At 47.8% G+C, this 22,720-nt stretch overlaps 11 protein-coding genes across 11 annotated transcripts; 4 read left to right on the forward strand and 7 right to left on the reverse strand.

Annotated features, from left to right (window-relative positions):
* Positions 1 to 292: 292 nt before the first annotated feature.
* Positions 293 to 1,903, reverse strand: BKA55DRAFT_563385 (uncharacterized protein). Its single transcript, XM_046192382.1, has one exon. It carries the CDS (start codon positions 1,823 to 1,825, stop codon positions 464 to 466), a length of 1,362 nt encoding a protein of 453 aa, XP_046050645.1. The 5' UTR covers positions 1,826 to 1,903; the 3' UTR covers positions 293 to 463.
* Positions 1,904 to 2,097: 194 nt separating this feature from the next.
* On the reverse strand, positions 2,098 to 3,382 carry BKA55DRAFT_563386 (uncharacterized protein). The gene has a single exon (XM_046192383.1). The coding sequence runs from the start codon at positions 3,329 to 3,331 to the stop codon at positions 2,156 to 2,158; it is 1,176 nt and encodes a 391-aa protein (XP_046050646.1). The 5' UTR covers positions 3,332 to 3,382; the 3' UTR covers positions 2,098 to 2,155.
* Positions 3,383 to 5,449: 2,067 nt separating this feature from the next.
* On the reverse strand, positions 5,450 to 6,341 carry BKA55DRAFT_309711 (uncharacterized protein). The gene has a single exon (XM_046185628.1). It carries the CDS (start codon positions 6,267 to 6,269, stop codon positions 5,487 to 5,489), a length of 783 nt encoding a protein of 260 aa, XP_046050647.1. The 5' UTR covers positions 6,270 to 6,341; the 3' UTR covers positions 5,450 to 5,486.
* Positions 6,342 to 7,297: 956 nt separating this feature from the next.
* On the reverse strand, positions 7,298 to 9,648 carry BKA55DRAFT_563402 (fungal-specific transcription factor domain-containing protein). The gene is made up of 5 exons (XM_046192384.1): positions 9,489 to 9,648; positions 9,157 to 9,427; positions 9,049 to 9,108; positions 7,855 to 8,995; positions 7,298 to 7,804 (listed from the first exon to the last, which is right to left on the reverse strand). Exons 1-5 carry the CDS (start codon positions 9,567 to 9,569, stop codon positions 7,378 to 7,380), a joined length of 1,980 nt encoding a protein of 659 aa, XP_046050648.1. The 5' UTR covers positions 9,570 to 9,648; the 3' UTR covers positions 7,298 to 7,377.
* A 261-nt stretch (positions 9,649 to 9,909) lies between these two features.
* BKA55DRAFT_507988 (uncharacterized protein) lies at positions 9,910 to 12,053 on the reverse strand (the record flags this gene model as incomplete). Its single annotated transcript, XM_046187382.1, has 6 exons — positions 9,910 to 10,478; positions 10,532 to 10,875; positions 10,923 to 11,563; positions 11,618 to 11,796; positions 11,850 to 11,924; positions 11,975 to 12,053. The coding sequence occupies 6 exons, from the start codon at positions 12,051 to 12,053 to the stop codon at positions 9,910 to 9,912; spliced, it is 1,887 nt and encodes a 628-aa protein (XP_046050649.1).
* Positions 12,054 to 12,600: 547 nt separating this feature from the next.
* Positions 12,601 to 14,279, forward strand: BKA55DRAFT_592485 (formyl-CoA transferase; the record flags this gene model as incomplete). The annotated part of the gene is made up of 2 exons (XM_046195399.1): positions 12,601 to 13,798; positions 13,852 to 14,279. 2 exons carry the CDS (start codon positions 12,601 to 12,603, stop codon positions 14,277 to 14,279), a joined length of 1,626 nt encoding a protein of 541 aa, XP_046050650.1.
* A 562-nt stretch (positions 14,280 to 14,841) lies between these two features.
* BKA55DRAFT_537500 (fatty acid hydroxylase superfamily-domain-containing protein) lies at positions 14,842 to 15,591 on the forward strand (the record flags this gene model as incomplete). Its single annotated transcript, XM_046189923.1, has 1 exon — positions 14,842 to 15,591. One exon carries the CDS (start codon positions 14,842 to 14,844, stop codon positions 15,589 to 15,591), a length of 750 nt encoding a protein of 249 aa, XP_046050651.1.
* A 5-nt stretch (positions 15,592 to 15,596) lies between these two features.
* Positions 15,597 to 17,152, reverse strand: BKA55DRAFT_592487 (uncharacterized protein; the record flags this gene model as incomplete). Its single annotated transcript, XM_046195400.1, has 2 exons — positions 15,597 to 15,964; positions 16,015 to 17,152. The coding sequence occupies 2 exons, from the start codon at positions 17,150 to 17,152 to the stop codon at positions 15,597 to 15,599; spliced, it is 1,506 nt and encodes a 501-aa protein (XP_046050652.1).
* A 1,144-nt stretch (positions 17,153 to 18,296) lies between these two features.
* On the forward strand, positions 18,297 to 19,799 carry BKA55DRAFT_309806 (chaperonin 10-like protein). The gene is made up of 3 exons (XM_046185629.1): positions 18,297 to 18,565; positions 18,625 to 19,605; positions 19,656 to 19,799. The coding sequence occupies exons 1-3, from the start codon at positions 18,527 to 18,529 to the stop codon at positions 19,689 to 19,691; spliced, it is 1,056 nt and encodes a 351-aa protein (XP_046050653.1). The 5' UTR covers positions 18,297 to 18,526; the 3' UTR covers positions 19,692 to 19,799.
* A 420-nt stretch (positions 19,800 to 20,219) lies between these two features.
* BKA55DRAFT_640139 (vanillyl alcohol oxidase) lies at positions 20,220 to 22,173 on the forward strand. The gene is made up of 5 exons (XM_046197119.1): positions 20,220 to 20,795; positions 20,850 to 20,882; positions 20,942 to 21,294; positions 21,343 to 21,620; positions 21,677 to 22,173. Exons 1-5 carry the CDS (start codon positions 20,234 to 20,236, stop codon positions 22,140 to 22,142), a joined length of 1,692 nt encoding a protein of 563 aa, XP_046050654.1. The 5' UTR covers positions 20,220 to 20,233; the 3' UTR covers positions 22,143 to 22,173.
* Positions 22,174 to 22,271: 98 nt separating this feature from the next.
* Positions 22,272 to 22,586, reverse strand: BKA55DRAFT_471020 (flavoprotein; the record flags this gene model as incomplete). The annotated part of the gene is made up of 1 exon (XM_046186140.1): positions 22,272 to 22,586. A coding segment is annotated over one exon (315 nt), but the record flags the coding sequence as incomplete, so codon positions are not given.
* Between the last annotated feature and the right edge of the window lie 134 nt (positions 22,587 to 22,720).

Here is a 22,720-nt window from a genome sequence, read left to right on the forward strand (position 1 = left end):
CTATTAGTTGGGCTATCTACTCAACCTTAGACCACAGATTATACGAGGCAACCTTGCACCCTCAATAAAGATACAAGCACGGCATCAAATGGAGTATGCCATGATTTCAATTAGTGCATCACCGTTTGTGACAAAGACTTCGGGGGTGAAAATACAACAACAGGGCCAGGATCCCGCCAAGACATTAGAGGATACCACGTCAATCCTTTTAGTTCTTGTCGAACTCGCCTTCCTGGGGGGTTTTCGTGGCTAAAGAGATTAGCAAAGCCGATGGCCTAATGCCAAACAGCCTCCCGCGCTCATGACTGCATCAAACTAACGCGTACAGTAGTTTTAATACTCTTTACATCTCCAACGGTCGTGGGCCCTAATTAGTTCTTCACCGATAACAATAGTAGCCTTACTAAAGTAATTACTAATACAGTCACATATTAAAGCCTATGCTTAGCATTCTGTCCCTGAACTAACCCTGATTTCCACCTTTTGGGTATTTTACACTACTCTTCTCTAGAGCTTGTTGATCTCGAATGATTTCCTTAATATTAGCCCAGCTCCCTTCAATCAACCAACAATCTTGCAAGTCCAAGTTGCGCAGGGTCTCAGAGTGTCGAGAAACCAGGGACTTTAGCTCCATTACTGTGAAGGGTTGATTATGCAGACTCAAAGTCTGAAGCCGTGGCCATGAAAGGTTAACTGGCAGAATATCATCCAAAGAAACAGTCGGTCTTCTATCAAGAGGAGGATAACCAATAAACTCAACATGCATAATCTCTAGATGAGGTGCGCTCATGAATGACTGGGTGATAGAGCAAAGTGCAAGCATCTCGTGCCTCGGATTATCCTCAAGTTCAAAGTCGCGGGTACCGAAATCCACATATAGTGCTAATTTCGTGGTCTGAGCAACCAGATCCTTAACTCCTGTCTGTTGCGATGGTGATAGTTGCCAGGCTTGCATGCTGGGCGGAGGAACCAAGCGGAGACGAATCATCTTGGGCCTCAGGCCTTTTTTTGCAAGCTGAGAACACAACGCTCCGAGCATCTCAACAGGTGGTGTTGCAGTGTGAGTTGTCTTGAAAGAGCCACACCATCTTGACTTACGTAAAGCAGGGCTAAAATGCTGCAGTATTGCATGGTCGTATCCAGTATGGGCAAAGTCAGCAGCGTCCAGATGTTCCAAGCCTCCCCAATTCTTGACGTCGTTAAGCTCCAAGGATACCAGGTTGGACAAGGAACTCAAAGCGGCACATAAGCGGGTAATGTGGTTTTCATCTTTTCGAAGCTGCTGTTGGTCGTTGTATAATTCTTTATAAAGATCATAAAGCTTGAGAAATAGCCTTTGGTTAGGCGTTGGTGATGCTTCGTCAACCTGGTCACTGAAAAGTTGTTCGAATTCAGGCTCTGTTCTCCAAGCCATATTTGACAGCCACCGGGATTGCGCTTGCGTGTGAGGGTACTTATTCCGGTATGACCTCGAGCGTTCCATGGTCTCTACATGTCGAAGAAGTCTGGCCTTGGCTTCGAGCATAAATAGTGGCCTGTTGCAGGCTAATTCGGTTTCGTAGTAAGAGGTGACGACGATGACCTTTTGTACTGACTTGCTGAAAATGGAGTGATAACAAATATCTTCTAGACGAGCGAATGATTTCGAGGTAAGGCAGACAGAAACTTCGGTGAGGAACAAGGGCGACGCAGCATCGTGGAAGCATCGTGAAACTAAGCGGCACTCTTTGATTGAATCTTGGCCATTCTTGTCATTGCGCACAAAGAAAAGAATATTCTCAAGAACTTCGAAGGCAAGTGACTGAATGTTCGTTGAGGCCGACATTTTCGATTTGGTTGCAAGAGTAAGATCAAGAGCGAGAGAAGATATGACGTCTCTTGTAAGCTGCGGGGTCGAATGATCGTCGATCATCGATACGAAGCACAAGACCCAGTGATTGGTGTTTGTAGACAGGGGCAAGAGTTTACATGCGGCCTTATGTCAGCTTTTTGGTCGCTTCTGATGGGAAAAAGTGCAGTTCCTTCAATCGGGTCTACCACACATTTGCTATAGCTTAATGTACATTTCAATCCTGTAAATTGTTAAGTCTGCGTGACGGCATATTTCAATAGGTTTTCCTTTTTTATTTAATATTGTATTCTCATTACATATTTACTAAAAGCCCCCTGCACCTTTCATCTTCATGATCATACCATAAACACCTTTAACCAAACCCATAACAGTCCCTGGATTGCCCATGTACCCTTTTCCAGGCTTCCCATCAGCATCCCTCCAAATGCCATCTTCAGCAACTTTGCCAAACCTTTTCGTGTTCTGGTTCCTATCAATACATTCCCTCCATTTCTGACATATCTCCGCACTATCAACCATAAGATTAATCTCTTGACTGTGAAACCACGACTGAGTATCTTGATTACCACTTCCTTGAATTCCGACACTGCCATCCACGATCAGAAGCTTAATATGGCAGGATCGAGCTTTGAAGGAGTGATGTATGGGATGGTCTTGGTCCTTTCCGACGTAGTTGTATATGTGTAAGAGTTTGCGCTCAGGGCTATCTTTGGTAAGGGATGAGACGAGATTTTGTGCGATTTGGTCGTTTGTTCCGCCTTGCCCGGGGATCATTTCTCCTGGATCGTTGTAGCCAAAACACACATAGTATGTGACTTCTACCCCTCTCTTCAGTGCTTCTGTGAGGGCTGGAATCAACGGGGCAGCATTGAGATCTGGCGTCTGGATGAAGATGTTGTGTTTTGCATTCCTGATCAACGACAACCATGCTTCGTTCTGGGGCACATGGACGCTTTTTGAGTCGATAGCTCCGTATGGCGGTCGAGATACGAGAGCCATAGGAACTGGCTTTCCATCACCAATCGTCGAGATGTATGGAGTCATTTCGTCTCCTGTATCAATCTCAGGCCCCGTAGGCGCGATTGGGTGCTCGACTGCAAGGTTGAGCTGGCGATTTGCTGCTTGAAGACGCGATTCACCCTCTTTCAGGGCGTAGCATGACTGCATGCGCCTGACCTCTCCTTCTATATCATCATCGTAGTGAGGGCGGTCTGGGAAGTGCTCCGGTAGTGGTTTCTCATTATCAGCTTGCATGGTGGTGAAGTCTCGTAGATGTGATGCTTCGATTTCCGTCGACGTGGAATCATCGGCAGAGGCATGCAATCCGCCCTCAGTTGCCGGTGCTTGGAGAAATGGAAGCTCTGGGTAAAGAGCATTTTGCCAGGTTATTAGAGCAGTGTCGTATATGCTATCGACTATAGGTCCCTCAACATGGACCATCATCTCCAGGTTATCGTTGTCTTCCGTGTTGTTACTCATAACGGCAGCGATCCTGCGATCCACGACGCAGAACTTGGCGTGCAGAGTACCATCCACAACCCCTCTTTCGGCATAACCCCTCTTTCGGCAAGCAAAATAAAAAAGCCACCACCAAAAATCAACAACTTCACTTACACAGAACTTGACCGAATTGATAGAAATCCGTGAAATTTTTCGTTTCATAAATCATAAATAGGGTTTATCTATTGTACTCTGGTTTTTTTCGCCACCCGCCGCGACCGCCTGGGTGGTTGGTGGGGTATGTTTTCCTCTCTGACTTCGATGACAGAACCAGCCTCCGATTCTGACTCTTGCTCGCTTGAAGAGACAAATTCCACCCCAACAGGCATATAACGAGTCGCCCCTTCTGGTATGCACTCTTTACTAGCTAGAGTCTCTCCAAGAGTCATAAAACGTTTGTTAGGATTCGGCACCGCCTTCCTCTTCTTCCCTCTTTTCAGCCGAGCCAATTCTTCCTCTAGGCTGGCAATCCTCTGCGTATGCGCCGCTACTGTCTGCTGTTGAGCTTCAAAGCCCTTGGCTATCACGTTATACCGTCTCCGCGTCTTTGGTGTTTTGTTCAACCCAAGGTCACGAATTTGACGGCTCGTCTGTGGCGTATCGTCCGAGCCAAGATAAGGCCTGGGTTCAGGAGTCACTCTTGGGTTGCCGTTTGGCCCATCTTGTTGGATTTCAGGGTGCCGTAACGCTTTCGCACGTGAAATTGGCCAGTTCCCAGTGACCCTCCAGCCAGACAGTATGTTCTTCTTGGTCATTCCAACTCGGCGAGCCTTGGCGTAGGCCCTGATGAAATTGACCTTGTCCATTGGAGCGGAATCAGTCAACGAAGCGAACTTTTCCAACTCTCGTCGATATGCAGCCTTCGACGCATTAAATACTCCATTGTCCAGTGGCTGGAGTCCATGAGAGCAGTGTGCTGGTAGATAGCAGCAATAAACGTTGTTCAAAAAGCACGTGGCCATCCATTCATCCTTCCATCACTCAGCACTGATCTTGAGGTGGGGAAAATAGTGAACATACTGTTGCATGGCTTCCATGACCATCTAAAATGATCAGTCTCGCATCAGAGTCGTCGGCAGGCGTAGTCTGGGGCAGATAAACTCTTTCAAGCCATTCAATGCCTATGTGGTCATCAGTCCACCCGTTGGGCGATGTTATATAATACCAGTCTGCTATCTGCTTGAACTCATCAAGAAACCACTGTTTCTGGAGTTGTTTCCCCTTGAATATTATGCCAGGAACTAAAGCGCGGCCGTCAGCGGTGATAGCTTCGATGAATGAAGTCCAATTCCGAGTTTGTGGTCCCTTGAGAAACGCCTTGCGCTTCGGGTCCGCGCTTCCAACGACCAGGCTATCTAGACCTGAACCCAGAGGGTTAGTCGGCCAAAACTCAAGCATTGACAGGGAATAGAGGTGAATGCTTGCCGAAACCAGTCATAATACCCCCCTCATCAACGTTGACGGTGTTTTCAGGCTTGATCCAACCATATTGGCCCTCCCTGATATCAAAGTACCAATGAACCGCTCTAGGTGTGAAAGAGTCGAACCTCTTGGCTTCTTGACGTCTGCCCATCTTGGTCTTTAGGTCTGCACGGCGATTGATAAACTTGTTCACCCAGTTGCGTCCTAAGTCGGGATGTTCGCCCTGCTGTCTCAGCAGGCCCATGACGCAAGCGCGGATCTGACTGTGGGACGGAGCATAGCCCAAAGACTCCTGACGGAGTATCCAGAAAGCGAGCCTATCCTCTTGGCTCTTGGACAAGCGTCGATAAGGGTGGACCTGCTCTTTCACGGCCCCGCGGCCGTTAAGTCTGTCGATTAGAGTGCTCCGAGGCACTCCCCGTCTCTGAGCGGCTTGAGGAGGTGAAAAACCATTATCAGTAACATCCAATATGGCCTCTGCCATATCTTCCTCTGTGTATTTCCATCGAAGTCTTGACCTAGGCATTTTCATATGTTGTCGCAGATAAAGGCCAAAAAACACAGAAAAGAGCGGTGAAGAACTTGATGATCGAATTAACACTATTTCCATATCACGGTATGCATACATCGCGTACCCCGCACAGCCTTAGAGGGCTACAATCGTTAACTCCAATCATTTCTATAATCAGCAAAGGCATTGTCCTCCAAGTAGCTATTTATTTTGGCCAATATTTGTGTAAGTGAAGTTGATGAGTTTTGGTGAAGCTTTTTTTATTTTGCTTGCCGAAAGAGGGGTTATGCCGAAAGAGGGGTTGTGGATGGTACCTAGTAATATGCGGTGCAGGCTGACTACCTCGAGGTCGACGTTGGGAATTTCTTCAGGCGAAGGCAAATCGATCGTCTTTGAGGTGTACGACTTTGGTTTGACAAACTGATGTGGGTTTATAGCGTTACATGGTCCTGGCTTGTCATACATAATCTTAGCAACCACTCGTCTCCCTTTCTTTCCAGCTCGCTTCGAGAGTTCGATCAGGGAATCCTTAATTAGAGCTTGCGCTACTGAGGGTGCCCATGAACATGTGATGAAGAAGACTTCCTTCTCAGCCCGCACGATGAGATTTGAGCAGTGGCGCATGACATCCGCAAGGGGAGCAATGACTGTCAGGGGCATAGTTCCATGGGAACCCATCAATGGAGGCGAAACGACCCCTGCCATTGGGTCTTCGTTCAGGCATTGTAGAGAGTCGGCGAATGCTTGGAGGAATAAGGGACTTGGAGTCGACGGGCCCCAACGACCACATTGGAGGGCTGCTTCGATGGCATCTTCGTTTTTGTCTGTGTCCTCTTTGGCTGAGATTTTGTGGTGCAGTCCGTGCTCGTGATGACCGTATAGTTTCTTAATAATATTTCCTGGTGTCTGGCTCGGATCAGTTGCCAAGACTGAGCTCACCGTTTCTCTTGCTTGGCACAGGTCATAGACGTGTTGCGAAACCATTTTCACGATTGATACTTTTTAACATGCAAACTAAATGGCAGAGCCACTCACTGGTTGTCATGGTCTCGTCAGAACTATTTATCAAGCACAATTGCACCAACGTCGTCATTCAATCAAGGTTGCACACTCCTCCAAGCTATACTTCCCGTTCTTACACATCTTTGGTCTTATTCCCTGGTTAGTGGAGGTAATATTGCCTAGGCTTACGTACCTGTGCGCAAAATTCCTGATTTAAGTGGCTACATGGTACCTTGGAAACAAAGCTATGCGACAGGATGTAGTTTTTGCTCCGCCGCCAAGGTCTAGTTTAACGCTAGATCCGGGATTTTGTGCCGAGACTAGTTGCGGCACGCAACTTCCGGCCGCGTTAACCGGAAATACAGCAGAGAATACTTACAGCAGCTCTTCGTCATGATGTTGAGTGTCGACATGAAAGTTATACTTTTATTATTAGCTGTTAGAAGAGGCGAAGAAGGTACTTCTTGTATTAAATGTCACATACTGATGCCATTTAACGTTTGACACAAGACTACCATAAAGTATCAAGGTATTAGGTAGATTCATTCTCTTTCATAATTGGCAGTTCCCATCTTCGATCTGCAATCCAGCATTGCCTCTTTTTTGTTATCCAAGTCCATGGCTATGGCGTTTGAACGAAAGGTCAGAAAACTTGCAAATCAGGTCAGCTATATGGGGCCTGTACGATTGAACCCATTCGCCATTAGCTAAATTTGGATTAACCTAGCCTCTTCCGTTAAACTACAGCCAACCATTGCACCTCGCTTACTGTAGGTGGGTCTCTTACGTGGGCGAATTCTGTTAGTTTTGCCGACAGACTTACCCGGTACCACCATGCAAATTGTTAAAAAGCAAGCCTAATGCATTTCAAATAATGGAATTTAATACATCACAGTCTCGGTAACTAAATCTTCGGCTGCTGGGTTATTCCTTAAACGGCTAGGAGTTGATTCGCCATCTAATTCAGTCACCTCGTGTTTCAGCATTTTGCGCACTTAAACCGGGTGGCTCCTTGACCATCTATCACTCAAGATCTGTTCATTCACAACAGTAATTCTACTATTGGCAGTAAATACCTTTTGAACTAGGCCTACATAAGAGAAGTCCATAGTGATGTATCTAAGTCCCAAAGCATAGGAACCGGATAAGGCATCGTCTGCTCCAAGACATCCAGATTGAACTCAAACGTGTTATTATTAGCATCTTGGTGCGTCTGGTGGCTCTCTTCTCGATTGGCATTCGAGGAAGCTCGAAATGCCGGAATTTCTACATGTATAGACTCAACCGATTGTTCATTCGAAGATTGCACGGCGTACTGAGCCTTTCTGTATAGCTCTTGGCAAACCTTTTGGACTTGAGTAAGGTAAGTATTCCCGTATGCCTCATCTAGAGTTTTGAAAATCTGCAGAACGTCACCAACTGAATGCATGTCATTCCCCGCAATCTCATTCATAGGATTCCGAAGTGTCTTAATGCAGAGAATAACAGCAGCGCTCATAGGTATTGGAATGACATCCCTTTGGTTCAATTAGTGATTATACAGAGCTGCGACCCTGATGAAACTTACCAGTGAAAGCTCTTGCATGTGCCTGGTATAAGCTTGGTTAATCCAATGATGCATCGGGATGCGTTGAGACAATTCTCTATGGAATCTCTCATCTCTGAAGGCAGGGCTGACATTTCGGGATGATTCGGTGACACCCAATAAGTTAGACTGTGCGCGCGGTTTACCACGATGACGGCATTGTAGTAGGAAAAGTACAAACGCATCAAGCCGTGATGCTCACACCTCCCAGCAAAATCATGGGTGAGAGATGGTGCAAACTCAGCACGCCAGTTCTCCAGCTTCTGCAGCAAGCCCGCCACTGAGTTTGCAATGCCACTCGGTGGCGATTTGCTTGAGTGAAGATCTTGGTAAATGGCGCTTTGGATCACAGCCAGCTGCATCTGCCCTTTGAAGAGGTTCAACTCAAGCCCCTCAACAGTCTTGATGACTTCTGTTTCATCCAAGGAACCCATTGGTGGGTCAACGTAGGCAGCATTGAGGTCGTGACAAGGGGGTCTTCCAGTCCGGAGACAGAGTTCCCGGTCTAGACACAACGCGATCCAAAAGACCTTCTTTCTCATGTATGCTTCGCCTGGACTTAAGGATGGATCCTGGGAATCGACATGTATGCCTATTGAGTGTGCAAGACGCACGGCACAACCAACCAGCATGAAGCTCGGCTGCGGGTTTGGTGTTCCAATGAAGAACCATGCAATAGCTAGGAGAGCTTGGACAGAAGACAATTGTGTACTGCGCATGAGGACATCCCATGTCCCGGCAAGTGCATTTGATGCATAGGCCCAGGCCAGATCATCTGCTTCTGCTGATTGAGCTGCCTCTGCCCGACGACGCTGTGCAATTGCGAGAACAGAATTGAGCGAGACCCACCACGTTGGACTCTCAGTACATGCACCTGAATACTGTTGTCCCAGAAGGCACATGAATGCCGGTGCATTGAAGCAAGGGAAGACTTGATGTTCATGAGTGAAGAATTCGCTGACAAGCGAGAATGCCTCAGTCCAAGATGGAAGAGGCTTCATGACCCGTTTTGTGAATAAGGGCTCGATAGATGGATGAGTCCATTTGGACCACGATTCTGGCGTATGCTGTCCTGATTTCCGTGGAGTGGCCGTCGACACAAGGGATATGCCCGATGGCGGGCCTATTGACACATTGATTAAGCTTTTGGACGTATGGCTGATCATGCAAACCTACCAAAGTAGCGTATATCTCCATTGCCACCAACTATCGTATCCCGAGGGCTTGTATCCGTTGCTGCCAAGGTCTGAGCAGGACTTGACTCTGTGAAGCTGTGAAGCTCACCATGGGCTTGAAGATGTAACTGAGGAAGAGCGACTGTTTGGACGACTGCAGAGTCTGACAGCAACGCCGAGGCAGCATTGACTCCGTCAAAAGTATCTTTCCCAATTGAAAGACCTGTCGAGTTTCGAGATGGGATTCTAGATCGGCGTTGACGTGGATCGGGCTTGTCAACATCTGCATAGTGACATTCATTTCCACAATCCCGACAACGTCCACAAACTGGCCGGGATCCGTCGCATCGGACCTTGCCTTTCCGACAATGATCGCATGCCTGGCACAATGGTATTGGTCAATAATAACATTCTATCCATGCTGTAGCGAATGATGGATACCTTTGCGAGGCGACGTCGACGATCGCCGCGGTTGTTCATTTTTCGGAGTTTGAAAGTCAACAGACGAGAATTCCGGTTCATGTAGGGGACGGAATACCTATTTTACGACCCATGACCACTGTAAACTTTAATTATGATAGTGCTTGTTCTGTGCCTCGGCTACTTTTTATTAGTGTGCAAAACTCCGAGGCTTCCGTGCCATAGCGTACCAGAACTCCGGCTGGGTCCACAAAACTGAACAAAGGATATGATATACCAAAGAGGAGATGAAGTAAATGAGAAAACCCCTCTTAATTGTGACTAAAAGAGCTAATGGGGCAAGGAACATTTGGAACGGAATATGCCGCAATACATGCACAGCACAATATCCTAGTAACATTAAAAAAAGGTGAAAGGAAATTGTGTGGATTGGTAAGTTGTTCTAGATATGGCTGCGCTGCAAGATAGAGACAGGTGCTTCAACAACCTTGTCTCTAAAATAGTCGATAAAACCCTTTCCAAACCCATCTAAACGCTTTGAGCTACTGACTCCACGACCAAGAATACCATATACTACAAAATGGACAGCAAAGATCTTGGGAAACTCAACACGCTCAATAGAGAACTCTGGCTGCCAGTCTTCTCCTAGAAGCTCTTGTACCTTGGCTCGAGACATGTATGAGCGCAGCCAGTCCCACTTGGCCTGCGTGTCAACGAATAGGCCAAAGTTCAAATTGGCGCCCTTGTCTCCAGAGCGGCCGAGGGCGATACTACCCAAGCGCACTTCGAGGAGTCCACCATCGAGAGGCATAGGTGATGTAGTGTCGTAAGATGCTCTTTTTTCCAGCCCCTCAAACTTAGGAGGAGGTGTGGTTTTGAAAGATTCCGTTGTACCGGTTGCATTGACAAAATGGAACTTTTCTTCGAGTGCGGATTGTTGCCATAGAGCTGGGTAGTATGCTAAATATGGACGAGGCATAGCAGAACGGAAGTCCAAGGAGCTGTGGAACCCTACATACAAGTTAGTGACTATAATATTATTTCCACTCGCCGTATGGACTGACCCGAGTAATGCTTCAATGAGATATTCCCAATAGCCATCATAATTGCCTGAAGAGCTTCTGCCTTGGTTGACTGAGCGAAAATGCGGAGATACACAGTACCGCTGTTTTGGTTGGTAGGGTTCACAGCTGGGACGCCAATTCTCTGAAACTCGAGAAAGTCCAGATGACTGAGTTTCTCTTCGCCAAGATGGAAACGAACTTGCTTTTCGAGAAGGGCAAACTTTTGCTCAAAGCTGTGGCCCGTCGCATTGAACAAGGCCTGCATTTCGTAGCCTCCGTTGTAGAAGACTGCGAGTTTAGTGGTATCTGGCGGTGGCGCACCACGAACTCCGTGAACGCGAACCCTTTGTTCTTGGTCAGTGAGGCTAACGAGGTGCCAGAGTTTACATACCTATCTTCACCAATCTGCTCCATCTCAATATCGTCCAGGTAGGCCTTCACATCACTGTTGATGTACGCGTTACCTTGCAACTCATACACGAGTTGAGACTTGCACGTGTCAACAGTGACCATACCGCCTGTACCCCCATGCTTCGTGATGACACAAGAGCCATCCTGTGCAATCTCAGCAATCGGGAAACCGGGGTCAACAAAGTTCTCAATATCGAAAGCGTCGAAGCCTGCAAAGTTACCGCCCGTGACATAGGCTGAACACTCAATCAAGTGCCCTGCTACTAAGGCACCGGCAAGTTCATCATAGTTGGTGCTGTTCCAAGACCACCAGTACCAGGCGCAGGCGATGACGGGGCTGGCATCAGAAGCTCGGCCGCATATGATGATGTCGGCACCGTGTTGAAATGCTTCATAAATGGCGTGTGCCCCGAGATAAGCATTAGCAGACACTATTTCTCGAGGTTCCTCGTCATTCTTGGCGAATATGTAAGTCTCAGTAGTGAGAGTAACGTGATCATTCAGAGAATCGAGATGAGGCAACGCGTTATTTTTGTCTTGCGGCATGTGTTTGCTGAGCTTAGGGAGCACGTTATCACCAGAAACATATGCTACCCTCAGATCATAACCTTTCTCGGCAACCTGGTAGAAGGTTAGCAAAACACAACTCGGACAAGAGTAATGGGAAAGTCTTACTAATGCTGCCACTTTCACAGCGAGACCTTCAGGATTGAGTGCTCCACCATTGATGGCAACTTTGATCCGCTTCTCTGCGATGGCATCAATTGAAAGTTCAAGGCCTTTCAACGCAGTGCCTTCGTAGCCTGGGTGTTGCCCTTTCGCGTATGCCTCCGCATTATTGGCCATGTTGACTTCTGATTCTTGTAAACAACACAGGCCATGCAAGTTTTGAGGGTTCAAGGCTTACCAGCGAGGTAGTCACCAGTGATAAAGTCGACATCGCCCAAGGTAGCCTGCTTGTACATCTCAATGGCCGGATCGCCTATGAGGTTAATATTTAGTCATATCTAGGCTGTGAAAGACTTCTCGTACCGTGGTATCCGGAACAGTTAGCCACTCGTACAGGCCTGACGCCGAATTCCCCAGCGCGCCATCCATTGTTGGAAGTCATAATGAATTTGGGCCTATGAACTGCTTGCGAGGAGTTTCGATGTACCGTATTGAGTTCAACAGCCACCAAGCCCTCCTTCAAGGCTGAGGGGTTGAGTACAAGCCATCTTTATACCACCCCGCAACTTCGGGTGTTGCGATTCATAAGTCTCATATCCGAGACAACCGACAAACAGTACGCCGTATCAGAGTGAGACAGTCACCAAACTCTTGGATTGCGGTGACATCACTGTCTCTGTGCAACAGAAGCCGTGTCCCGAAGCCCGGCTCTCAGAACTCCGACACAAGACTCCGAGAGTGCATCAGGCCCCGGAACTCCGGAGAGACCCACTAGGCGTTGTAAAGACATCATCTACATGAAGGACAGCGGAAGCGATCGTTGGTTTCAGTTAGCCGAGGGGATTACTTATAGTCCTCATTGAAACATTCGATATCACATTGAGAACTGTTCCTTTGACTTGCAGCAACCTTGAGTTTGTTTGCAAACCCGGTGTGATATCAAACACGATTGCAACCTGTTCTAGAATCAGCTTTGCTCCCTCAGCACCATGTCCAACTACGCCATCTCAACCGAAGCCACTCGGATCCTAAAAGAAGTTCTCCTTCGGGATCCCAAGCTACAACTTCCGGACTCTTTCATCAAAGCCGCCGAGAGAGTCAAGTTCGTTGGAGAAGACGACCAACCTTTCGTTCTTACACCTCTTAAGATCACGGAGTCGAGCGCAGCCCTGAACGCCCTCGTAGCCACAGCCGCAAACGTTGTCGTAGCAGAGCGCTATGGCATCAATTACCAAGATGTTGAGATTAACACGGACCTTGCAACCCTGTTCCTTGAATCGGTGTTACTACCCACCATTGGCGGCAAGCACTTTATGCAGAACGAGAAAATGCTAGCAGAGCTTGCCAAGATGGACATCCATCAGATGGCCAAACCCGTCAGGCGATATGCGACGAACGTTTATCGTACTAAGGACGGAAGATGGTATCATCTGCATGGATCTATGAATGCTTTGCCTACGATGGAGATGCTGGGTGTTGAGGATAGTGATCTCAGCACTGAAGAAGCTTTCGAGACCTACGCGAAAAAGGTTGCACAATGGGATTCTAAAGAGATTGAGAAGGTCGCCAATGAGAAGTACAAGCAGGCTGGTGTAGTATGCTATACGCCTGATGAGTTCTTTGCAAGCGAGCACGGCAAGATCATGTCGAAAGAACCATTGTGGACATCAACTCGCGTGCCAGCACCGAAAAAGCCTTGGCCCGAAGCCAAAGACCGCCAAAGCTATAGTCCACTCGCTGGTATCAGAGTCATCGACTTGTCCCGTGTCATCGCAGCTCCAGCGGTATCCAAGATCCTCAGTGTTCTTGGTGCCGATGTTATCCGCGTCTCCTGCAGCAGGTTACCCGAGTACGCGACAACAATGCCAGATCTTCAGACTGGCAAGAGAGACGTTAATATTGATCTTAAGACAGAGGAGGGACGACAAACCTTTTCTGAGCTTCTCAAAGGGGCTGATATTCTTGTTGATGGATTCCGTCCTGGCGCCCTGGCGAAGCTAGGCTTTGACTCCAAGTCTTTGCGTGAGCTGAGCCCAAGTCTGATCTATATGAGAGAGAACTGTTATGGTTTCGAGGGGCCGCTTGCTTACCGTTCTGGATGGCAGCAGATCAGCGACTGCTTGGTCGGTCTGTCGTATCTGCAGGGTAAGTTCCTTGGCCTTGATGAGGCTGTTGTTCCACTGCTCCGTAAGCTTACCCCACTGTTCTATCACAAGCTTCTATTTCTGACCTTGCCTCAGCAAACTCTGACTACCAGACCGGATTAGTTGGGGCCGCGGCTGCCATCCAGGCATTATTAGCCCGCACTAAAGAAGACGCCACCTTTGACATCGACATCAGCCTTACGCAGTATAATATCTGGTATTATCGTCTCGGCTTGTACTCCGAGGACCAACAGAAGACTCTAAGAAGCCGGGACCTGCAGTTCAATCCTCGCCATCACGACGATATGGGTGCACTCGTTGGCAAGACGCATCATTCGTTGCAGAAAATTCGCCCAGAAATGTTCAAGCACCCTGAGTACTTTTGGGACATGAGCGGCAAGGAATATGGACTGGATGAGGACTTCAAAGTGCTGGCACCTGCGTTCAAGTTTGAGAAGTCGAGTATTGGCTGGAAAGTTCCGACCGGACGAAGAGGGAGGTCGAAGGCTGAGTGGGTATCATAAGTCTGGTGTTAGAGAGCTGTTTAAACATTGCAGGCGCCCTTGAGAAACAGTACATAATATTGGCTGGTTTTCGGGAATATAACGCTGTCTACATGTTCGAAAGTCATGCACTTGTGACTCCGTCGGAGTGGTTGCTGAGATATAAGACCCGCGGGCCCCGAGCAGCATGTCATGACTATCACATAGCCGCCTGCCAATCTGAGATTACAGAGATTCTACCAATGAATATTCACGTTATTACCAATAGTTCTCCAGTTATTAAACAGAGCCTCGGACAAGGTCAGGATAATTCATGTGGATCGCCACCTTGAACATGACGCCACTAAAGCCAACCGAGGCTCCGCGTGAAACTGTAGAGGTTAGGCTCAAAAAGGGAAAGTGAAGAGAGAGGCTCTTGGAACGACTTCCTCATGAGTACTAGGCTTTAAAGACTGCGGGGTATCGGGGCGCCTCTGATTTGCTCCTCCTCGATCGAGTTAGTCGTTGAACAAAGTATATCTACCTCTTTCGATCTCATGATCCTTCAGCTCGACCATCATCCAACTACAAAGTTAAAGTCAAGATGTCTCAACTCTGGGCAAAGGTCGTCGCTAGCTATGATCCCTTTACGATCGAGTTCGCAGGCAGCTGCCTCATCCAGATCCTTTTCTGGTGGATTCCTTCAGCCCTCTTTGTTCTCCTTGATCACCTCGCCCCAACTTTTGCGGCGAAACACAAGATACAGCCTCCACCAAAACAGCCCAAAGGCTCTGAGATCCTGGACTCTGTCCTGATATCTTTGAGGAACCAGCTGATAGTCATTGGATTGCAATTATCCCTGGCGTTTCTGGCGACCCAGCAAAATATGCCATCAACATTCCAGATCACTGCGTCATTTCCATCTGCGAGGAGCTTTGCGAGCGACTTTGCTATCTGTTTAGTTGCCCGAGAGATTCTCTTCTACTACTCCCATCGACTATTTCACATACCGTACCTGTACCGTCGCATCCATAAAATCCATCACAAGTTCACAGCACCAGTCGCCTTCGCGTCACAGTATGCCCATCCTATCGAGCATATTGTAGCCAACACGATTCCCATTGTCCTTCCGCCCGTATTGCTCAGAACTCATATCTTGACCATGTGGGCGTTTGTGGCTTGGCAGCTCATCGAGACGGCGACTGTTCATAGCGGCTTCGACTTCTTTGGAGGCGCAGCCTATCGTCATGATCGTCATCATGAGCGTTTTGATGTTCATTTTGGAGGAATGCCTTGGTTGGATTGGCTTCATAACACCGACGAACGAAAGAGATTGGAGAAGAAGAATAAGTGACGGGTTCATGAAAGAACTATCTCGCCAAGATCTACATCTTGGAAGCGAAGGATCAAACTGTGTATCTTACCCATATCAGACATTCCTTGAGATATCTGTGAATGAGTGTCTCCAAATGCTTGGTGGGGATTGATACCACGCTCCAATTGGCGGCAGAACAGATTAGCGAGACACCAATACTCATCTGCATGTAGAAAGAACCCAAGTTTGCTTTGAGATTTTCTTCCTACAAAAGAGAGATAATCGTCGGTGGTTGAGAAGAAGTTACAGTGAGACCAAATTAGAAACCAATTCCTTAACCCTCGTGTAATGGGCAACGATCTTGATCCTTGGTCTGGTCCGTTCTGGTGGTGATAGATAAGATTATGGAAGGCTAAGATGAATTAATAAGAGCCTGCTGTTTTATCTTCTCATGTAACTTACCACTAGCGATGGCAAAGAGATTCAATGGACTCATTTGCTCAAAGACTTCCCACTGAGTAGCACCGAAATCCTCACTCATAATCATGCTAATAGATTGGGACATCGTGACCTGGCTGCATGCCACTGACTTGTGTGCTGCAGCTTGGGTGCACATAAACCAAGCCTCGGCATCAGGGGCATTAAAGTGTTCATCCCTAGCCGCAAGACTAAATTGTAACTCGTTAATCACCATCCGGGGACACATATCGTAGAACATTACGAATGCGGAATCGAGAAGGAATGTATACAGAAGGGTGCGGATACACTCCTCTCGTAATGCGAACGCTGTCCAATGGTCGTAGAGGATGCGTGGAGCAAAAGGTTCTTTCTCACTTGTTCCAGGTATCGCAATGGGAGAAAGGCTGCGAGCAACATAGACGATGTCAGGAAACCGTGTCCTTCGTGCTCTGAGCCTCGTTTTTGTATCACCCTCCCAATTCATTAGGAGAACGATAGCATAAGCAGCTTGCACCATGTCAAGCCGCTGGCGGACTTGCAAAGCCTGGCTATAATCATCTGTTTGAGGAATTATGTCTTCGCTGAAATATGGGTCCTGGAAGATCCAGTTCTCGACTATCTCCAACCAGACCATGGCTTGATCATATTGCTTCCTTTCGGGACTCAAAGATGCACCAATTAGTGAAAGAGCCGCTATCAACTTGGGAGACTTGAGCGTGGGGTCAAAGGTTGGTCTATGGAAGACGGGCCAGTTTGGATGCCAGATTTGGAAGAACATGGTCAAGAATAACTCAACATTTCCTGGAGAAAAGAATCGTGTACAAGACAGTTGTCTGGACACAGACCAGTTCATATTAGCCGCTTGAGATGCAACTCCCCGGACGCCTGTGACAATTTGTTCACACGTGCTTGCCAGGGGGTGTTGTTCTGTCAATCCTTGTTGTGTCAATTTACGTTGATCCATTCTTACCCAAGGTGATGCGACCAGGGTACTAGCAATGGAACCTGCTTCAAAGGGAGGCCAGCTACCGTTCTGTAGGAGACTTGGAAGAACCTGACCCCTTACAACGCTATTGTCGCAGTTGAATGAATTCAACAGACCATGTGAGGAAGTATGTCTGGCCAGAAAGCGGAGGCCCATACGAGGAAGAGCCGGCTTTGGTGTCATCAGCGACAGTGATGGGGGATGACACGGGACAGGCCACTCTGGTTGTGGTAGATATAAGTCAGATTGTGGCATAACCATTGTGTTGCCACCGGATTTAGAAACCAGTGAAGGTTGTAGAAGTTGGATAGGATAAAATGAGGTGGCCAGCGTCGAGTCCGAAGTCCTGTCATATTGTGACAAAAATGTTGGATTCTGAACCTCCACGTCCTGTAATGATAAATCCGCGCGATTGTGGAGGAGGATCTGGTCTTTTCTGAGCCTCAGCGGGCCAACGAAGTCATCCTTATTCGGTGACGTTTGACCATAATTACAATTTTGGTTCTGATCGGCGCAGACTTTGCAAGGTTGGGATCCGCTGCATTTCCTTTTCAACTTTGCACATCTTTCACAAGCGTTCTGTCGTCTCCCTCGCTTCTTCTGATCCAGAATTGGAGGAGGCAAGCCTGATTTGAGACGTCTGTCACAGGTTCTCCAATGACGAAGGAGTGCGTCTCTAATGACTATGTCTCAGCTTTTGAAACCCAAAAAGGAACAGTAAAGTATAGACTGACCGACGGTTGAAACCACGGATGCAGTATTGGCATTGATAAGACCTTTCATCTGTGTCTGGGTGCTTGCTGCTTTAGTATACATACCCTCCAACAACAAGGTCGTAATAGACTTACGCGACAGGTAATGTCGATTAAGGTGGTCTTGATGCAACATTGTTAGTACGCGTTGCATCCAGTCAAGGGTCTAGGTCTCGAACGGCATACCGGACTTTGTGAACTCAGCAAAGCAGATAGAACAACAATGTTGCGGCTGCTTATCCGTCATGGTGTTGACCGAGGTCATAAGGTCGGGTGAGCGAGCTTGGGAGGCAGTTCAAATTAGAGCAAATGAGCGATGCAACCTAGCGAATGCCAGGGGAGGGGAGTCATGGGTCACAAAATCCACAGTCGATAGCATAGATGAGCCTGAGTAGACAGGATGACTTATTCGTTCTTCCTTGCAAGAAAAGCATGCTTCGTGATGACGAACACGTGGAGTCGGGAAATCTGCCACCCCCGCAACTGAGATCGGCATCCCGCCTCATCTCCACGATCTAGTCCAGATCCAGGTATGGAAACCCCGCAAAAGCACAGCCATTCGGTTTCTAGATAATGATATTTCGGCATTTGGTCGCGGCATCCGGGATTTAGATTAAACATATCTCACTTTTATTACTGGTATGCCTGCCACTTGAAACTTCAGTCACTTAGCATTCTCGATATCCAACTCGAGCTAGAGACAATCTTCTTCGACCACATTCAGTCTCAGCACGATTAAAATAGCTCTAATCCAGTGGTGCCGAACATATGGGGGACAATGGTTGACGAACCCTACCATCGGGTAGCTACCGTGGTTGTATGTTGAATCGGGACCTCAATCATCTCTGCTTTGCCAATCGCTGACATGCTATGAAGCGCTCGGATAAAGGCTTCCAGTTCAAGATCAACTCAGTTCCCATCCCCAAACTCCAGCCATGGGAAGTTCTCGTCAAACTATCTGCTACCGGTGTCTGCGGCACTGATATGGCCCTTGCAGGTGGTTACCTCGGTCCATGCCGTGAGGTTCTTGGCCACGAGGGCGTGGGCCGCATTGTGCAAGTTGGCTCTGGAATAGATCCTAGTTCTGTCAAGATTGGAGACCGAGTTGGCATTGCTTGGGTAAGAGACGTCTGTGGTCGATGTAACTGCTGTCGTGAGCCCGGCGGCGAGGTTCGCTGTTTAGAGCAGCAGAATTCAGGACGAAAGTGGGATGGAACATTTGCTGAACACTGCATTGTACCAAGTCGTTATGTCCTCACAATTCCGGACTCGGATGAACTCCCGGATGAGCTGGTTGCACCGACATTGTGCGGCGGCGTTACTGCATACAAAGCACTCAAGGCTTGTGGAGCGACACCAGGAGAATGGGTTGCTATAGTCGGAGCTGGTGGTGGTGTTGGTGGTTTGGGGGTTCAGTATGCGAAAGCCATGGGATTCCGTGTTGCTGCTGTTGATATTGGACCTGCAAGAGAGTCTTGTATCAAGATGGGAGCGGATGCATACTTTGATGGAGCATCGCCTGATACACCGGCGGAACTGAGGAAGCTTACTCCCAATGAAGCTGGAGCCAAGGCCGTTATCGTCACCGCAGGGTCAGGTCGAGCTTATCAAAACGCTATTGATCTAGTTGCAGTATTTGGCACTCTGGTCTGCGTTGGTATTCCCCCACCAGATCAAGCCATGAACCTGCATCCACTTACTCTCATTGACCGTGGCATCAATCTGTTGGGAACGTTGGTGGGAACACGAACGGAAACACTGGAAGCTCTCGAGTTCGTACGGAGGGGCGTGGTAAAGCCTATAGTGGAGTCAGTGGGCTTCGATGAGCTGGACGATTTGGTCAATCGGTTCTCCAAGGTAAGTCACCCCTTTCGTTGTTATAATTCTCGGTTGACTAATCTCGTTAGACGTCGGGAAAACTGGTCATTCAATTCACATCATAGTGTTCTGTTCTTGGCTGATATGCAGTTCCGCGGTGACCATACAAGTGGAGTACAAGTATTATTAGAGGATACAGTAGATAGTGCAATACGAGCCAAATTCATCCAAACGCAACATTTCTTTGCATTCTTTGCAGTACATTCATTATGTTAATGAGAGTACACTTTCCGTAATGATCTGACATACCCCTGAGATGATTCAAAGCCAATCAAGCTCCAAATTCAATGGATCAGCCAAGGAAAGTTCAACACGTTGCGCGCATTGTTCCCCTTTGTTGAGCCGATCTTTGCCTGTTCATATCAAAAGACTCTTCAAGGTACGGCTTCAGGACGCGGGCATATGCACGTCTCGGACAATTCCCCACCTCCACCTCGAGTTTGTGTAACCCAACTTCGGCTGAACGGGAAAATCCCCACCACTGGCTAGCCACAGACTAAGGCTCACGAATGCCGAATGTGCTGCTAGTCAGTGAGAATGTCTATTTAAGCCCAACCCGAGTAGCACATGAGTGTACTTACTCTCGAGCCAGTCTATCACCCCCAAAATGCCTACTGTTACTCCCCTTGTTTTGCCTCCTGGCATCAAACCATCTGTTTTCAATCAATTCATATCAGAAGTAATTGAAACCACAACTGCTGAGAATGTTGTCGTCATTTCCAAGCCTGAGCAACTAGACAAGCAGGACTATCGCGACCCCAGCAAGATGCACGACATGTTCGACATAACCTCCAAACAGCATTTTGTTTCTTCAGCTGTCATCACTCCCCGCGATGTGGCCGAGGTTCAAGCGATAGTCAGGTTGTGCAATAAGTTCGAGATTCCCCTTTGGCCATTCTCCATCGGCCGAAATGTTGGATATGGCGGTGCTGCTCCCCGTGTACCGGGGTCAATTGGTCTCGATCTTGGTAAACATATGAACAAGATCTTGAAGGTTGATGTTGATGGTGCATATGCTCTGGTCGAACCTGGAGTTACATATACAGATCTTCACCAGTACTTGGTGGACAACAACCTCCGTGACAAACTGTGGATTGATGTCCCCGATCTCGGCGGCGGATCAGTACTTGGAAATACTACAGAGAGAGGAGTAGGCTATACTCCGTATGGTAAGTCATCTTTTCCATGATACCAACTCATGTCACAGTACTGACAGCCTCTAGGTGATCACTTTATGATGCATTGCGGCATGGAAGGTAAGAACCCTGACACAGCTATCTCATTGCAGGGGATATTTGTAACTGACTCTCCAAAGTTGTACTTCCTGACGGCACATTAGTCCGCACGGGAATGGGTGCTCTTCCAAACCCAGACGCCGATCCAAATGCTCCACCACACGAACAAGAGCCAAACTCGGCGTGGCAGCTGTTCAATTACGGTTTCGGTCCCTATAACGACGGCATCTTTACTCAATCGTCTCTCGGTATTGTTGTCAAGATGGGTGTTTGGCTCATGGTGAACCCCGGAGGATATCAGTCATACTTGATCACTATTCCCAAAGACGAAGATCTTCACCAGGCCATTGAGATCATTCGACCGCTTCGAACATCAATGGTGCTGCAGAATGTTCCGACTGTCAGACATGTACTTTTGGATGCAGCTGTTATGGTATGAAACCGACTTGCTCATTATGCGCCGAGTTAACAATAGCCATAGGGATCTCGTGATAAGTATACATCTTCGAAAAAGCCTCTCAACGACAAGGAACTGGACGAGATTGCAAAGAAGCTCAACCTAGGACGCTGGAACTTTTACGGAGCACTTTACGGTCCTGAACCCATCCGGAAGGTCATGTGGGAAGTTGTCAAGGGTGCTTTCTCTGCCATCCCCGGGACTAAATTCTACTTTCCAGAGGATATGCCTGACAACGTTGTCTTGCAAACTCGAGATCTTACCTTGCAAGGAATTCCCACGATGACGGAGCTAGAATGGGTGTAAGTTCTGCATCTCGATTGATAACATTGTCAAGATACTAATGACATTTTACCAGTAACTGGTTGCCAAATGGAGCTCACCTATTCTTCTCCCCCATCGCCAAAGTCACAGGCGACGACGCGGTCGCCCAATATGCTCTGACCCGCAAGCGCTGCGAAGAAGCCGGTTTCGACTTCATTGGAACCTTTGTCGTTGGAATGAGGGAGATGCATCACATCGTGTGTCTTGTCTTTGACCGTCTTGATCCAGAGTCTTGCCGTCGAGCGCACGCCCTCATTAGTCAGTTGATCGACGACGCTGCGAAGAAGGGCTGGGGAGAGTATCGCACTCATTTGGCACTGATGGATCAGATTGCTCAGACTTACAACTTCAATAATAATGCGCAGATGCATCTTAATACTACGATCAAGGATGCACTGGATCCGAAGGGAATTCTGGCGCCTGGTAAGAATGGCATATGGCCGAAGGGTTATAACGCAAAGGACTTTGCTGTATATCCACAGCGTTCTACAAAACTGTAGCTTAGTATATTTTTCTAGCTCTCATTATGATATTATTAAAGTCTCGTATTAAAGTCCAGGAATGACCTGTGATTATGGACTAGTCTTTTGCTTTCCCTTTGCTGCCCAGTCAAACCCTTTCCAAGGTGCTCCATCCTGCATGTCCCCGTCAACAGCTTTCAAGTCCAGCAGATCAATCATTCTCATGACACTTTGCTGCACCATGTCATCAATCGAACTCGGCCTCATATGAAATGCCATCACAGGCGGGAATACCACGGCGCCAGCCTTGGTCACCTCAAGCATGTTCTCCAGGTAAATGCTCGTCAACGACGTTTCTCTAGCCACTAGAACAAGCCTTCTTCTCTCTTTCAGTGTTACACTTGCCGCTCGTATAACGAGATCGTTATTATAGCCCATGCGTATGCCTACCAGTGTTTTCATACTGCAAGGAACTACAACCATACTGCTTATTTCCAAAGGGTAAGCGAAGTTGATATATGTATTGAACGAGTAGAGAATCAGAGAAGAGTAGTTGACTTTCAAACAAAGTCAAGAAAGCGATAATTACGAATTAGTCAGCGTTTCATGAAATTTTA

This window comes from Fusarium redolens (genome assembly GCF_020744475.1).
Source record: "Fusarium redolens strain MPI-CAGE-AT-0023 chromosome Unknown BKA55scaffold_6, whole genome shotgun sequence".
Taxonomy (NCBI): domain Eukaryota; kingdom Fungi; phylum Ascomycota; class Sordariomycetes; order Hypocreales; family Nectriaceae; genus Fusarium; species Fusarium redolens.